The sequence below is a fragment of the Gopherus flavomarginatus genome, chromosome 10 (assembly GCF_025201925.1).
Source record: "Gopherus flavomarginatus isolate rGopFla2 chromosome 10, rGopFla2.mat.asm, whole genome shotgun sequence".
Classification (NCBI taxonomy): Eukaryota; Metazoa; Chordata; order Testudines; family Testudinidae; genus Gopherus; species Gopherus flavomarginatus.
The window spans coordinates 62,910,231-62,926,528 of NC_066626.1; the positions used below are offsets into that span (position 1 = coordinate 62,910,231).

The 16,298-nt window shown below is 40.3% G+C and overlaps 1 protein-coding gene across 3 annotated transcripts in view; it reads right to left on the reverse strand.

Annotated features, from left to right (window-relative positions):
• The window catches only part of THSD7B (thrombospondin type 1 domain containing 7B), a 539,966-nt gene that overhangs the window by 118,836 nt on the left and 404,832 nt on the right, over positions 1-16,298 (reverse strand). For all 3 annotated transcript variants that reach the window (XM_050969171.1, XM_050969170.1, XM_050969169.1), the window contains one exon: positions 4,878-5,056. In XM_050969171.1, the coding sequence (XP_050825128.1) occupies positions 4,878-5,056 (179 nt within the window). The remainder of the gene's footprint in view (positions 1-4,877; positions 5,057-16,298) is intronic.

The window sequence follows — 16,298 nt, forward strand, 5'->3', positions numbered from 1 at the left end:
CCATAATCCAATCATCTGTTTATAAATAATTGGTATTGAACTTTTACATGTTGTTTCCTTTTAATGTTGAAGGTATTGCAAAAAAAATTTCTAGCACTTTGGGTGATACAGTATATTACATAGGTTTGTGTTAAAACACCTGCTGTACATTTCTTTAAAATGCCACAATTAATCAACTGATTTCACAGGGAAATATGTAGAGCAATTTAAATGATAAGATGCATAGATCAAATGATTAGATTAGAATACCTCACACACAGCCCACAAGGATTTTGTTTTTTAATCTAAGATGTATTAGAAAGTAACACAAAATCATAGCAGAAATCCATGAGGATCTGATTCATTCCACCAAATCTGTAATTCTCAGCTGGTTCCATGAATGAGAGGCAGAGACTTTTCACTGAATTAGTTTATTATAAGTACTAAAGGATTAGTTTACTATGAAAAAGGGCTCCACGCTTAGAAAAAACAAACAACTATGGCACAGACAGATGGTTAGATGTTATGGCAAAGACTAACGGCCGATACCATGAGCTGCTGAATGCTTCCTGTAAGGTGCAGTGTCTCCTCAAGTCCTACAAGATTTAGAGGTATCCAATAACTTGAAGGGGCACAAAACATGTCACGGAATCAGATGCTAAAATCCCTCCTTCTCCCTTAAAACTTTGGAACCCAAGTTTCTTCTGCAATCTCCAATGGGAAACCTGAGCCTAGAGGCCTGGTCAAAATACTCTGAAATAAAATCAGGGGAAGATCAAGCAGGAGTAGGAAAGTGATATCAACTCTGTATAAAGCATTAGTGACATCATTACTGGACTATTACATCAGTTCAGGTGTGTATGCTTTTAAATGATGTTGAAAATTGGAAGACGCTCAAGAAAGAGATACAAGAACCTTGTATTTAATACGGTATGAAAAACATTCCTTAAAATAAGAGAGTTAAGAAGATTAATCTATTTAGGTTATTGAAGAAAAAGTAAAGAGGCAAGTTGATTAAAGTCTATCAGTAACTACATGGAGAGAGGTTATCAGATACTAGATGGCTCTTTAAACTAGCAGACAAAGGCATAATAGTATCTCAGGGGCTTGAAGTAGAAGCTAGAAAAACAGGTCTCTAAAAATAAATGTAAATGAGAAATTGTCATTCAATAGGGGTGTTCCTACAGGGGTAGAACAGGAGATTGTTCTGGCCCAATACTATTCAATATCTTTATCAGTGATCTGAAAAACAATATAAAATAATTGCTGGTAAAGTTGGCATATGACAAAAAATTGGTAGAGTGGTAAATAATAATATCAAGTGAGTTCTACAAAAGAACCTGGATTGGTTGGTAAACAGACTCACTTGAACAACATACATTTTAACACAGCTAAACGTAAGCTAGGAACAGAAAATGTAGATCAGATTTATAGGGACTGTATAGAGCTCACTAGAAAAAAAATTGTCATAATTTTCTGATTCATCAAAATGGAAGCATTCTATGGAGAAATGTCAATTTAAATGAAATGATGATGAAAACCAAGCAGGTTTCCTGACAACTTGCCTATCCAGCTCCTTAGCAACTCATGTGGTGGGCTTCTTGAAAGCCAGCGTTTCCAGGCTCAACACTGCTCCTATTTCATTCCTCAGAGAATTTTGGTATTTTGGAATATCTGAATTAAACCAAATTTTGAAAAGCAAAAAACTTCTGCGAAATGAATTACAATTCTCTGCCCAGCTCTCAGACTTGATTTTGGAAAGCGATGACTCAGAAGAGGACTTGGCAGATAATCAACTGAACATGAACACCCAGTGTGATGCTGTGGCTAAGACAATTGTGATCCTTGGATGTATAAACAGGAGAATATTGAACAGAAGTACGCGGCATCAGAGAGATCATTACTGTAATATTGCTTATAGCTCATGTGTCCACACTTCAAAAATGACGTTGACAAATTGGAAAGAGTTTGGAAAAGACTTACAAGAATGATTTAATGATTAAAAATGTTTAATGTAAAAGAATGTAAAAGAAGAATGTAAAAGATACGCTCTAGCTCATAGCAAGTTATTTGACGATGCAGGAATTACTGGGTGAAGTTCTTCAGCTGGCATTATAAATAAGGTCAAACTAAATTATCACAATGGTCCCTTCTGGCCTTAAAATTTGTGAATGTATGAAATCCAGATGGTCTTCCCTAACCATCAGTTGGGAAATACAAATCCTATTTTGGGACTAGTCATGATCATCACAGATAGAAACCTAATCTCATGCCACCTTTCAGGTGTGCCTATTATCCAAGTGAAAACTAGAGAATTTGATGCAGTTCTACTGACATCAAGACTTCCCATTCATAGGCCTATTCCAATGCACAGAGAAGTCAGTGGGAATCTTTCTAGTGAATCCAAAGGGCTTTAGATCACCTCTCATATGCTTAGGTAAGGAGGCAAAAAAACTCAACTCCGTTTAGATCACTAACAGTCATGTTTCTTGGCAAGGATTATACACCAGTGAATCCCCAAAAGTCAATAATTCTCAACTTTTGACTGTTTTTTTCCTTTAATACCTTGTAAAAGGGGGTTGAAATTAGATAATCTAATAGGCAAGGTACAGGGAAAACTTTATAAAAATATATTTATTTTTAATAGACATCATCTACTGTATCTTTGGGTGACAAGAGTTCATATCCTTTCATTATGAAAGGAGCTTATTGTCGCTGTATGAGTTACTGTAGAATAACGTTTTGCTTCTTTAGTGATCTGCCTGCTCTGAAAGGGAAAGCACTGAGATATGGATATAATGAACCTTACCTGCATTCTCATATTACATTTCCTGAGAACCTACCACTACTGTTAGACTGCCATCTTTATTTTTCAATGTATAGAAAGCAATAAAAAGATGTAAAAGGTTGTCTATATCTAGAAGGAGAAAAGGATAAATTGTGAATAACATTAAGCCACTTCGAATCCAGGCTTTCAAAACTGTCATACAGAATGCAGTTACTGCAGCCACAGTTGCTATATAAATGAGTGGTTCCTCCAGCTGTGGGACCTGCAGGGTATTAGATAAAGAAAGACCTAAACAAATAACATTATTGCAAAGTTCCATAAAATATATGTGTTTTTGTCCCTTTGCCAATTAATTTTGACAGACTGAACCTACTGAGATATGAGAGAAGGAAAAACTTTAAATAATGCTTTATTGATTTGATTTAGGGTACAAGTGTGTAAAATCAATCAAAATAGTTATGAAAACACTATTAGTCTTGTTTCCACATATAACATTATTTAGGTAGCTGTTTCTAAAATGTTGACTTTTTTTAGAGTAATCATTCAGTCATGGTATTTTTTCCTATAATGCCATTCTTGGACATTAAACATATGCAGATTAACAGTACAGGGCATTTCTATACATTACAGCTTTAGCCAGTACTGTATTTTAAGAACACTCATGCGACAGTAATATTTTCAGTGAGGTGAAGATTTGCCTTCCATTCACTTCAGTGGGCGCTACTGAATGCAACTCTGGCCCAAAGTGAGGTTACAAAGATGACTTTCAGAGTGAAAAATGAAGACAATGAAATCCTATGAACCTGATTTACAATTAAAATGAATTTAAACTCTAATATTTAAAAGGTAAATCTTGGCCTTACAACGAATGAGTAACTAGTAATTTGCTGCAACATCTGTAATTAGGTTGTAAGCTCTTTGGGACAGGGACTGTCTTTTTGTTCTGTGTTTGTACAACACCCAGCACAATAGGGTCCTGGTCCACAACTGGGGCTCTGAGGTTCTGCCGTGATACAAATAATAAAACAACAACAAAAGTGGCAGTTGTGGCAGAATTCTCAGTCACATGCAAATCGAGATACCCCAGACAAATGGCCTAGGGATGCTATTACAGGGCATGGATACAGACAGGAGTAATGGATGTGGTTTGTCACTCTTCTCCACCCACACAGGTATGTGGTCCGTTGTATGTGCACTCAGTATAGATCCGCCATGCCTCTGCCAGACACATATCTAACCCCAAGTGCAGAAATGTGCCAGGATGTGCTGCTCCTTGCTGTTTAGAGGGGTACAGTGTCCAAATCATAGGATCTGAATTTGTGTTGGATATGATGGGCTCAAGAGTGTGAAATTCCAGGGATTTATGTCAGGTACTGTATTTGTATGAACCTTGCCTTCTTAATTAGATGGTTGCCTCCAGGGGTGAGATAGAGTAAAGGTGAACATTTACAAATACCTGACATGAAAATTAAGGGAGAATTTATAGTGATAATGAATGATTTTGTTGTGGTAGTCTTTGGAAACAAATAAAAAAAATAAGAGATGTATTACTTCTATATTATGATGTCAGCTTTAATAGACAATCTTCTTTCACTGTATTAAATTACCATATTATCTGAAGAAATGTTTTCCTCCTAATTTTCCATCTTAAATAGTTTAGTGTTAAACTTACATGCATTAGTGCACATTCCTGAAAATTATCTTGTAATTGTCTCATAGTAACTTTATAGTACCTTTAAAAAATAAATAGTAATAGTTTGCACAATTCTAACCAGTAAGATTTAATTAGCAAAAATGTTATCTTTTGAAATACTTAAAAACAATGAAAGAAGACCAATTTTTAAAATGATCAAGTCAGACATGATCAAAAACATTAAATTAAGATCATAACTTAAGGCATGGAAGATTTTATCATCGTCATATTTTGGAGTTTTTCTTAGAAGCATATCAAAATGAAATTTGAGGAGCTACCTCAGTAACTACTTTATAGAAACCATAAACTCCATAAGCTATTTGGTTGAGAACAGTACTTATTTAATGGCCCCTTACAGTACACTGATCAAAGCAAAGATATTTGATAATATTTTATTGGCTACTTGATACACTTCACCTGATTCTTCAGATCCAGTGTTGGGCATGGACGACCTCCATTGTAAGGCTTTTCTTTAAGCCACTTGGATCGAATTTTCATTCCAGCTCCACAAGAAGCACTACAAGAGGCCCAACTAGACCAGTCACTTAGTTTGCAATCAAATGGACAAGGAATTACACAAGATTCTTCAATGTATCCTAAAACAAAAATTCAGGAAAGACATCTTAGTCAAAGCAATATGATATAAACTGTAACTTTCTTTTCTTCACAAACTTCTCAGAATAATGTAACAGTTTGAGAATCATCTAACTAGAAATACTCTATACCAGGACTAACTAGAAATGTTCTATAGGACAGAAGAAAGTGAGAAGATATAATAAGTGTTATAGATATTGAAGGGAGAATTACAAATAACTTCAGTTAACAATAACTGTTGTTACACTGGTATCAAGAGAAGAATCAGTGTATGCTGAAGATACTTTTCATGACACTTAATTATGGCAGTATTGGCTAGAGATAACAGTGGCTAGGATTTATTTAAAAAAATAACTATCTCATGGAAGACATGATAAACTTGAATAATACACCTCTACCTCAATATAATGTGAACTGATATAACACGAATTTGGATATAACGCAGTAAAGCAGTGCTCCGGGGAGGGGGGGAAAAGCAGGGCTGTGCACTCCAGTGGATCAAAGCAAGTTCAATATAATGCAGTTTCACCAAAATGTGGTAAGATTTTTTGGCTCCCAAGGACAGCGTTATATTGAGGTAGAGGTGTACTAAAGAGAACATGATAAGAAGAGAGTTACACTGAAAATAAATAACTATGGGAAGTAACCGCTAGGTGGTAGTTGCATACCCTATAAGAGTCTGCGCAAAAATAAGCTCACTCTAGGGGACTGTGTGACCACCCTAGATCTAAATCGACATGGTGTTCTCTGTCTTTGGTGACTGGGATGGAAGTAGCTGCTCTCATGTGTTCTTGCTTATTTTACTGCAAATTGTATTCTTCCTCTACTTTTATTCGCCCATTTTCACGTCTTTAGATATTATTTTGGTTTAAACATGAGATTTTGTATGGGTGAGGGGGCCATGATAGAATGGAATGGGCCACAACAATAGATCACTGGCTGCGGGATCAGCCACCATATCAGAAGGCCCACGCATGCTAACAGCAGAGAATGTAGTGATGGAAATGGTGACACCTCTGCTCTATCTCTGAGCCTTTGTTTTCCATACTTTCCCTTTAGCGTTTTCATCCTGCCTATCCCCTCTGCACATTCTTTGCACTATAAAAAGCTGGATTTTCTTCCTTTACTGATTGTGCTAGTGCTAATTTAATGTGGTCTTATTGGCAGGGATCCTGGGTCAATGAGAGAGATCAAGACAGCCAAAAGGTCATGGAAACAGCCCATTTGTCCATTCAGAGACAAGTCTCTGTGCTCTGGGGTGGGGAAGGGACTGCCAATTATTGCTGAGGGATGCAAGAGAGTGAGTTTCTTGCACCCTCGCTGTCTTGCCTATATCTGGAACAGCCAGGCACAATTCGTTCTTAAGGAAATATTCATCTCCCAAAACAACTTTATTACAATGTATTAGAAAAACAATCCACTTGTCTGTCAAATCTGAATCCTATGGAGCTAGCATGACACCAGCTGAAACACTATCTACACCGTGAGCCAAAATGTACAAGCCAGAACCAGTATCTGCCATTCTGTAAGTCTGGAGAAGATGGAAATAAACACACAGGTCATCCTTAGGAGGTGCCTTTTAACCACTATCAGTAGCAAGGAACTGCCAGTGACACAGAGGGTATGTCTGCACTATGGGATTATTCTGATTTTACAGAAATCAGTTTTTTAAAACAGATTGTATAAAGTCGAGTGCACGCGGCCACACTAAACATATTAATTCGGCGATGTGTGTCCATGTACCGAGGCTAGCATCGATTTCTGGAGCATTGCACTGTGGGTAGATATCCCATAGTTCCCGCAGTCTCCCCCGCCCATTGGAATTCTGGGTTGAGATCCCAATGCATGATGAGGCCAAAACAGTGTCGCGGGTGATTCTGGGTAAATGTCGTCACTCAATCCTTCCTCCGTGAAAGCAACGGCAGACAATCATTTCGCGGCCTTTTTCCCTGGATTGCCCTGGCAGACACCATAGCATGGCAACCATGGAGCCCGTTTAGCCTTTTGTCACTGTATGTGTACTGGTTGCTGCTGACAGAGGCGGTACTGCAGTGCTACACAGCAGCATTTATTCGCCTTTGCAAGGTAGCAGAGACGGTTACCAGCCCTATATCACTGTCTGCAATTGGAAATGGGTGATGATGGTTATTAATCGTTTTGTACCGTCTGCTGCTGTCATGGGTGCTTCTGGCTGGCCTCGCTGAGGTCAGCCGGGGGCGCATGGACAAAAATGGTAATGACTCCTCAGGTCATTCCCTTCTTTATGTTTTGTCTAAAAACAGAGTCAGTCCTGCCTAGAATATGGGGCAAGTCTACTAGAGAACCAGACAGCACAGCCGCTCCGGGTCAGAGCCCCAGATATTCCACAGAAATGATGAGCTGCATGCCATTCTAGGGGGTACTCCTGCAACAACCCTACCCATTGCTTCCCTCCTCCCACACCCCTCCAGGGCTACCGTATCAGTTATCCCCCCATTTGTGTGATGAAGTAATAAAGAATGCAGGAATAAGAAACACTGACTTTTTAGCGAGATAAAATGAGGGGGAGGCAGCCTCCCACGGCTATGATAGTCCAGGCGGTACAGAATCTTCATTAGACATGAAAGTGGGGAGGTGAGGCACTCAGCCTCCAGCTGCTATGATGAGGACGGTTTTCAATCCTTTTGTACCGTCTGCCGGGAATGACCAGGAGTCATTCCCCTTGTTGCCCAGGCACCCCCGGCCGACCTCACCGAGGCCAGCCAGGAGCACTGATGGGATGATGAGGACGGTTTCCAAGCCTTTCTGTCTGCCATCAGAAAAGAAAGAGGAGGAGATGCTGCTGTTCAGCGCCGCAGCACCGTGTCTACCAGCAGCATGCAGTAGACATACGCTGACATTGAAAAAAGGCGAGAAACTATTTTTTTCCCCTTTTTTTCACGGGGAGGGGAGGAGGTAAATTGACGACAATATACCCTGAACTACCCGGGACAATGTTTTTGACCCTTCAAGCACTGGGAGCTCAGCCAAGAATGCAAATGCTTTCCAAAGACTGCGGGGACTGTGAGACAGCTGGAGTCCTCAGTCCCCCCTCCCTCCCTCCATGAGTGTCCATTTGATTCTTTGGCTTTCCATTACGCTTGTCATACAGCACTGTGTTGAGTTCCTGCTGTGGCCTCTGTCTGGAGATTTTTTCAAATGCTTTGGCATTTTGTCTTCTGGAACAGAGCTCTGATAGAACAGATTTGTCTCCCTATAAAGAGATCAGATCCAGTATCTCCTGTGCAGTCCATGCTGATCAGCTCTCCGTGCTGGGCAAACAGGAAATAAAATTCAAAAGTTTGCAGGGCTTTTCCTGTCTACCTGGCCAGTGCATCCGACTCCAGATTGCTGTCCAGAGTGGTCACAATGGTGCACTGTGGGATAGCTCCCGGAGGCCAACACCGTCGAATTGCAGCCACACTAACCCTAATTCGAAATGGCAATACTGATTTGAGCGCTATTCCCCTCGTCGGGGAGTACAGATATCAGTATTAAGAGCCCTTTATATCAAAATAAAGGGCTTCGTTGTGTGGATGGGTGCAGGGTGAATTCGGTTTAATGCTGCTAAATTCGGTATAAACGCGTAGCGTAGACCAGGCCAGAGCTGCACTAACTCTGTACTGATGTGGGAGAAACAGCCCATATGAGAACACAACAGTATACACGTTAACTGTGTCTGTTTTAAATGGATTTTATATTGAAGTTGCAAAGCAAACTTTCTGCTTTGAGATGGAAAACAAGTTGTGAATTCTCACACAGTAAAGGCCATGAACACCTTTACCCAACTAAACAGTCCCTTAGTTCCTGTTTCTGAAGGAACTAGGCTGACAGCTGTTATGAGATCTATTTGAATGTATTTTGAGAACTAGAGAAAGGATGTGTGTGAGAACAGTGGGTGAATGATTTATTAGGTAACACTGCTCTACAGCCAAAATGCTTCTGAAATAAATGTAGTCCAACTTTACTAATTCTGGGTCACTGAGAACAAAAATGATGCTTAAAATTGTTGATTGGCTCTAGTTTTCAAGATATGCTATTGAGTCAGTATATACGACCCTTGACTTGGGAATGGCAGAGGATAAGTGAGTTATAAAGGGAAGGGATCTCAATTTAAACCAGAAATGACTAAAATACATCTTTGACTGGATCTGTGAATAAATCTATGACTGGGTTTGGACAGTACTTGCTTTTGAGGCAAAACAATGAATGATGCCATCTGAAGCTGGTATTGCGTCATACATGATATGAATTGCATCATGTTATTCCTAGAAGTCATGGATGATGCAATCATAACGAAGCTTACATCACTCTGCTGAACAAATTGCCCTATATCAGCTCTAGAAATCATACCGGGTCGTGCTCTCTTATTTGTCAGTGTTTGATTTTGCAAAGGGACACATTTCTGTTTAGCCAAAGTGAGCAGAGATGCCTCGTACTTGTGTGAACAGTGCAGATAACTTCTGCTATGTTCCTGGTGAAGTGACTTCTGCATCACAAAAGCACAGGATAACCACTATGGTTAAGAAAGCCTCTCACCTTTCTTTTGGCTGCAAAATTGGAGATCAGGACAAGAGGTGGGCCCCACACATATGCTGAAACACTTGTGCAACAAATCTTCGCCAGTGGTTGAACAGGAAAAGGAAATCTATGCCTTTTGCAGTGCCAATGATTTGGAGAGAGCCAACAGATCAGACCAGCAATTGTTACTTCTGCATGGTGCCTCCAGTTGGGAAAGGTGTGTCAAAGAAGAAAAAGTGGACTGTGCATTATCCAAACATTCCATCAGCTATACGCCCAGTACCCCACGTAGAAGGACTGCCGGTTCCTGATGCCCCGGAATCATTCTCACTTGAGTCAGACGAGGAAGAGGAAGAGGATGAAACTTCTGGTCCTGAACCATCAATGTCACAGGACCCACATTTTCTCCCATCCTCCTCCTCCTCTGAACCACACCTCGTAACACAAGGTGAACTGAATGACCTTGTCAGGGATTTGGAACTACCCAAGAGTAAGGCAGAGCTGTTGGGCTCCAGACTACTGCAGTGGAATCTCCTGGCAGGCTATCAGGGCAAATGTAGCCCATCAATGTTTGCAGACTATTGCTGGACAGTGACAAGAGATGCTCCATTTAATGAATACAAGAGACAAGCCAAGAAGCGACGAGTAGACACTGAATAGGACTAAACTATGTACATAATAGTTTTTTGCCTTTTGTTTCATAATAAATTTTATTTATATAACCCTTTTGCTGATTTTTAAAGTGTTACATAAACAGGACAGGTGAAATATTATCATGTAAAGCAACCATAAACACATGAAAAGACCTAGGTTTACAATTTATGATTAAAACTCTACTACCTACACAATATACATAGACATAAAATGTAAAAACCTAAATATCTTAGAAACATAGCCAATTAGTTGTTTTAATTGTCATATTTGAATTCAGCACATCAAAATACATAATAAATAGCACATTTTATCTCTGAAGCAGACGACTTCTCAAAAATTGTAGACCAGTGTAATTAATTATTTTTATGGATTGTTGAAGCCTATAGCAGCTGTTGAGGCCATTTGATATAATTTGGCTATTAATTCCAGAGGTGTAGACGGGACAACTTCTCCAAGAGTTGACTCATGTTTTTTTCACTCTTTTGATGTTTTTCAGGCCCATATCTTCTGTGGTTACAGCAATAGACAGTTGAAGGAAAGTGCTGGTTAAAGGGGAATTTTCAAAGCTAACCACAGGCTAGAGCCTCATGACTTTGAGGAGACTGGATCAGGTTGTCAGGGTCAGAGATGTGTTTTTTGCCAAATTTGTTCAGGGACCTCCAGTCAGAGATAACTTGAGGTGGGACAAGCTGGAATCCCAGCTATGAAGACTAAAGTGAATGCAGTAGGTTGTATGCTCCTTTGTGTATTCCCCTTTGGAGTCTGATAGCTCCTGGAACACAGAGCTGAGCCTATAGGGGTCCTCCCCCAGGACTATTACAACCATGGCTCCAGAACCTCCAGATATAATTTCCCAGTTGTTTAAGGTCTGAGTCAGGGACAGAATAGACTGGAAACTCCTAGAAAAGCCAATGAGGAGCTTTGGATGGAGTGATTTATAAAGACACTTTGTTGGGCTGTAGCGGGGTGGCCACCCGCTCCTACTCTGAAGGGCTTAAAAACAGCCCTGGGAGAGGGCTGTGGTAGGGAAAAACCTGGGCTTATTGGGAAAGTAGCTACAGCTGGGCCATGCCCCAATCATGCCACAGCTGGCCCTATAAAGAGGCTGTGGGCCGAGAGCACAGGCAGTCTCTCTCTAGGCACAGAGAAAGAAGAGCCTAGCTTCCTGGGACTTGAGTAAGGTACCGGAGTAGAGCAGTGCTGGGGAATAGGGCAAGGGAGCCAGGGAGCTCCTGCCTGGAAAACCCTCAGGCCTAGCCAAAGGCCTGAAAAGGTACTGGGGTTGCAGAGGTGGAGGCCAGGCGTAGGTGGAATCTAGTGATAAATGATGGCACAGAACCAACCCAGTTCCAGGTACCTAGAGCCAGTTGAGACCTCCACATAGCTCCTGAGGGCATCACCTGTGACAGCCTGGTTCTTCCTGAGAGGTCTTCCAGTATTCTGTAGAGTTGCTTGAAGTCTCCAATTTGTGCTGCTGCTTCTGCCACAGCAGCCTTCTCTTTGAACCCAAGGATTTCTATCTTGCCTGTATCACTTCTGTATTTCTTTGTCCTTTTCTCTATATCTTACATCTGCATCTGAAAGTGTTGCCTGTGTCTTGAATTGCCTTGAGATCTCTCCTTTCACCAATCGCAGCCCATGGTCCAGATGCAATCCAGGCATCTTTCTTCTGCCCTCTTTGTTGGCCCACTACTTCCTTTGCTAAAGCGACTAGAGTCTTCTTCCAGACTTTCATCAGCCTGGTCCTGTAAAACACAGGAAAGGCTGTTAAATGGGAGTCTGGAATCTGATCTGCTTTTCTTTGTCCTGGAACTGCTCTGTTGCTGTAATACTCTTTATGTCTGCCTTCGGGATCTTTTTAAATCTGAACTGTAATGTTGTAACTAAAAGATAATGATCTGAGCCAACATCCACTTCGCTGCTGACTCTGACATCTCTCAAAGAGATGTCAATCTCTTAGCTGTGCTCACATGATCTATCTGGTTGACAGTCACATCTGGTGATCTCCATGGGAGCTTGTGAATCCTCTTGTGCAGGAAGAGACTTAGCAACCTGGATAGGTTCCCTTTGGTTCTCACACTAATCATGCGCTCCTCAGCAGCTCTTCCCTTGTCACTCCTTATGAGATACCTGACTTTTAAGTTTTCACCTGCACTTACATACTGAGTTTTTATTAATCTCAGATTCTGCCTTCTTCAGAAGGGAGCTTTTCAGAATTAGAATTCTTGTTTCTGTTCTTTGGTCAGCATAAAGCAATTATATTAATATCACAGTTAATATCATAGGCTAGCACTCTAACCACTGAATCATGCTCTCTTTCCTGGTCAGAAAATGGAAAATAGTTCCAAGAACAGTTTCACAGATTTTTCTTTTTTTTAATAAAAATGTTTTTCAGTTGAAATATTCCACTCAGCTCTAGTAGTATAAAGCCAATGCATACAGCAAATATTGTATTCAAAGGATCTCACCATAGACTTGATTATGCCTGAGTTTTTAACAAGAAGGATGTCCCCATTCAACATCAGGATGACAGTCACAGCAGTTGAAGGCTCTCCAAAAGCCCCCGTGGATAGACTAAGCCCAGCTCCCCTGAATCGGAGCAAGTGAGCCCAATCCAACTAATTAAAGAGCGCTGGGCTTCACCTGGGCAGCTGGAGGGAGGAAGCATTAAGACATGCTGAGTCCTGGGAGGGAAATCCACACTGACATGGAGTTAGCTCCTGTGGTGGGTCCCTGGCGCAATGAGCCAGAGGCTCAGGAAGTAGTCTGTGGTTGCTGCTCCAGGAAGAGAGTACAGCTGATTCCCAGAGATCTCTGGGAGGGGTGGTCTGAATCCTGGGGCCAAGGATAGAGTTCAGACTATTTTCTGCCTATTTGTTAACCTCTGTTAAGAGAGTAAACCTCTTTGCTGAGGACTGGGTGTGGCAGCATATTCTTTAGAACCAAGGAGAAGCTTGGCCCCATGATACCATCAAACACTGCTTCTGAATACTCTAGCTATGCCACTGCTGAGCTATGCAAGGTGCCCCATGCCAAAGGTTGAACCTGCTGATTCTGTGGTGTTCCAATAATAGTAGTTTGCCTTCCTTTCATTGAAATGTCCCCCACCCTTTTTTTTTTAACTAGAGGCAGACAATAAGGGTGACAGCTGCAGTAATTCTTCTGCAATTGCTCCTACTGTAACTCTTTCCTAAACTTGCATGACTGTTTCACTTAAAACTTACTCTATTTTAGTTTGTTACAGTCTGATCTATAGTTTTACATTGGCTTGTGTTAAGCAACCTTTTCATTTATTATTCCAAAGCCATCTTAATTAGTCATCGTTTTTCATCATTTGTTACTTGCTACTCTTTCACTTTCGGTGTTAGTGGCAGATTTTGAGATCTTTGGATTTTGAGTGCCCTGTATTCTTATATTATATAAACAATATGGGGCAAAAAAAGGGACCCCTGGGATATCTCACCACTATTATTGTACCAACTAAAGAGGCTGCCATTCAAAGCAATTTACAATGAATTATGAAAAGAAAAAGAATTTTGCCAGTGATAGATTTTTGTAAATCACATTTTATGCAGAACTGGAGCTCTGTTAAAATTATGTGAAATATCAGTTTTATTGGCTGTGTGACAGCCCAGGTAATTGATTATCAACAGGAACAAAAAGTGCTTTGTTTCAAAGAAGGATTAACCAGAAAGGTTATCAACTGATCTGTGGAGGCAAAATGGGTCTTCAAATAGTATTTACAAGTGTGAGGTCTAGAGAAAGACCTAAATTTATAACAGAAAGAGCTACCAGAGAGTAGTAAGGAATATGAATATAACAAATAAAACTGAAGAAATCAATGGTATTTCTTTCCAACACAGCTAAATTGGGATCCTTCACCAGACCTCTGAACTGTGAAAACATTTTAGTATTGAAAGTCCAACTTATTCTACTTTGCTTTCAGTGATAAACTGATAATCCCTCCCCAGAGATACTATATAAATCCTGATGGCAGTACCAGTAGAATAATGCCAAAGCAGAACCAGTTCTCAAGACTGAGCAATATTTCACCTTCAAAGGAAGTAGAATGACAATTTTCTTTTCCTGCTCTTGTCCTTGCAGACAGTTACTATTTGTTTTGTTAACCACTTAGGGGTTCATACGTTGAGGTCCCTATGTTCAGAGATTGCAGTGGATACACATTTCTTTGCAAGAATCTAAATGTGATAAACAGCTATCCTCAGAGGGGCTTAAAAATATAAAGACTTGTTTATGGATGTCCCATTATTGGAATTCAGTGAATAAAATATTTCTAGCCAGATAGCTTCCCAAATGTCTCCGGCCCCAAATGAATAAGCCAGCTTTTGCTGGCCTGGTTGTCCACTAGACTAGCTTCTCTAGGATGGAAGAATTGTGGAAGCTATTTAGTTTGTCTCCCCTGTGGGAGACTTCAGGGGAGAGCAGGGATGTGTGGTGGTTCTCCCCTACAGGAGCCAGCCAGCTTGTCTGGTGGAAGACTCAAGCAACTGGCCTCTGCATCAACCAGCAGGTTGAAGGGAGTCCACTTTAGACATGCATGATAATCCCAGATGTTGGCTACTGACTTCCAGCACTGGCAATTTCGGAAGCAACATACATACACACTATACCAAAAAAACCACACACACCCCAAAACAAACAGGACATATCTATATATTGAATAATATATTAATTGTAATATTTAATTCTATAATTTAAATATAATACGATTTTCTGAGCATTATCAAAAGTTGTATTATTGGCATAGCAAAATGGGAGTGAAGAGAAAAGTCTGATTTCATCTCAGGAGTCATAGTGGCCTCTTGCTAATCTTACTATTTTTTATTTGCACTGAGATAGTTTGTTGTTGAGCCTTTATTATTGGCTCTACATGACATTAATACCACTGATATTTGCCTGGTTGTTGTTCTGCTAAAGTTAAATTTTTTGAACACAGTATTAAACAAAAGTGCCAAAAGCATTCCATGAGGTTGACTTTAAAGTGATTTGAAAATAAATACCCTTTCTTAAGCAGTTTTTGAAACCGATACACTTAATATTGAATTGGCTTTCAACTCATTTGTATCCACACAAGTTTATTTTATTATTTCAATTAACAAACTTCTAACAGTGCTATCCTTGTTAGGCAACCCCAAAATGCAATACAGCTGGGGACAGATGAGAATAGGCAGGCTGTAGCCACCAGAGAGAAGAGGACCAGGAGGAATTCCACACAGGTAGAAGTTTCCAATCAATACTAGGTCCTCAGTATGGAAACTGTGGAAGATACTTCTCAAGATCCAGCTGGTCAAAGGAAATGGAGAGACATATGGGACACACTGATGGCAACTTGACTCAACTTGTAAGAAAAAATCAAGCCTGACCACAAAGAGTTCTCCAGCCATCCAAGAAAGATATATGATTCTTCTTGGGGGATTCAATACTCAGAAGAATTGACATAGCATTCTTCAAGGAATAGACAGACAACAGGACAGTGTTCTGCCTTCCTTGAGCCAGAAAAGGAGACGTGAAAATTGACTTCAAAAACCTATCCAACAGGAAACAATCCATTAGTGATGGTTCATATCAGCACTAAAGACACTGCATCATAGGATATCTCAGAGATCATAGATAACTTCAGTAACTCAGAGTGTGCTAAAGAATGCCCAAGCAATCTTCTGAGATACTTCCTGTCCCACGAGAAAAGGAAGACAGAAGATTCTGGAAGTGAACTGCTAGCTAGATATGTGGTGTAGGCTGGAGGATTTTGGTTTTGTGGAACACTGACCCACCTTGTATGGAGAGAGAGAGGGCTGTATACTTTGCATACTGTATATTCCACATCTGCAGCAGGGGAACCAATCTTTTCAGGGACTGGTTGGCTAGGGTAGCCAGGAGGCTATTAAACTAATAAAAGAACAGGAAGCTAAAGAAGAAGGAAGATGAGTACTGAGCACAAAATTAGGAAACCAAATACGAAATTGATCAAGGAACCAAAGGACATGAAGAGAAGAAATTCTTTAATTGCCTATACACCAATGCTACGAGCTT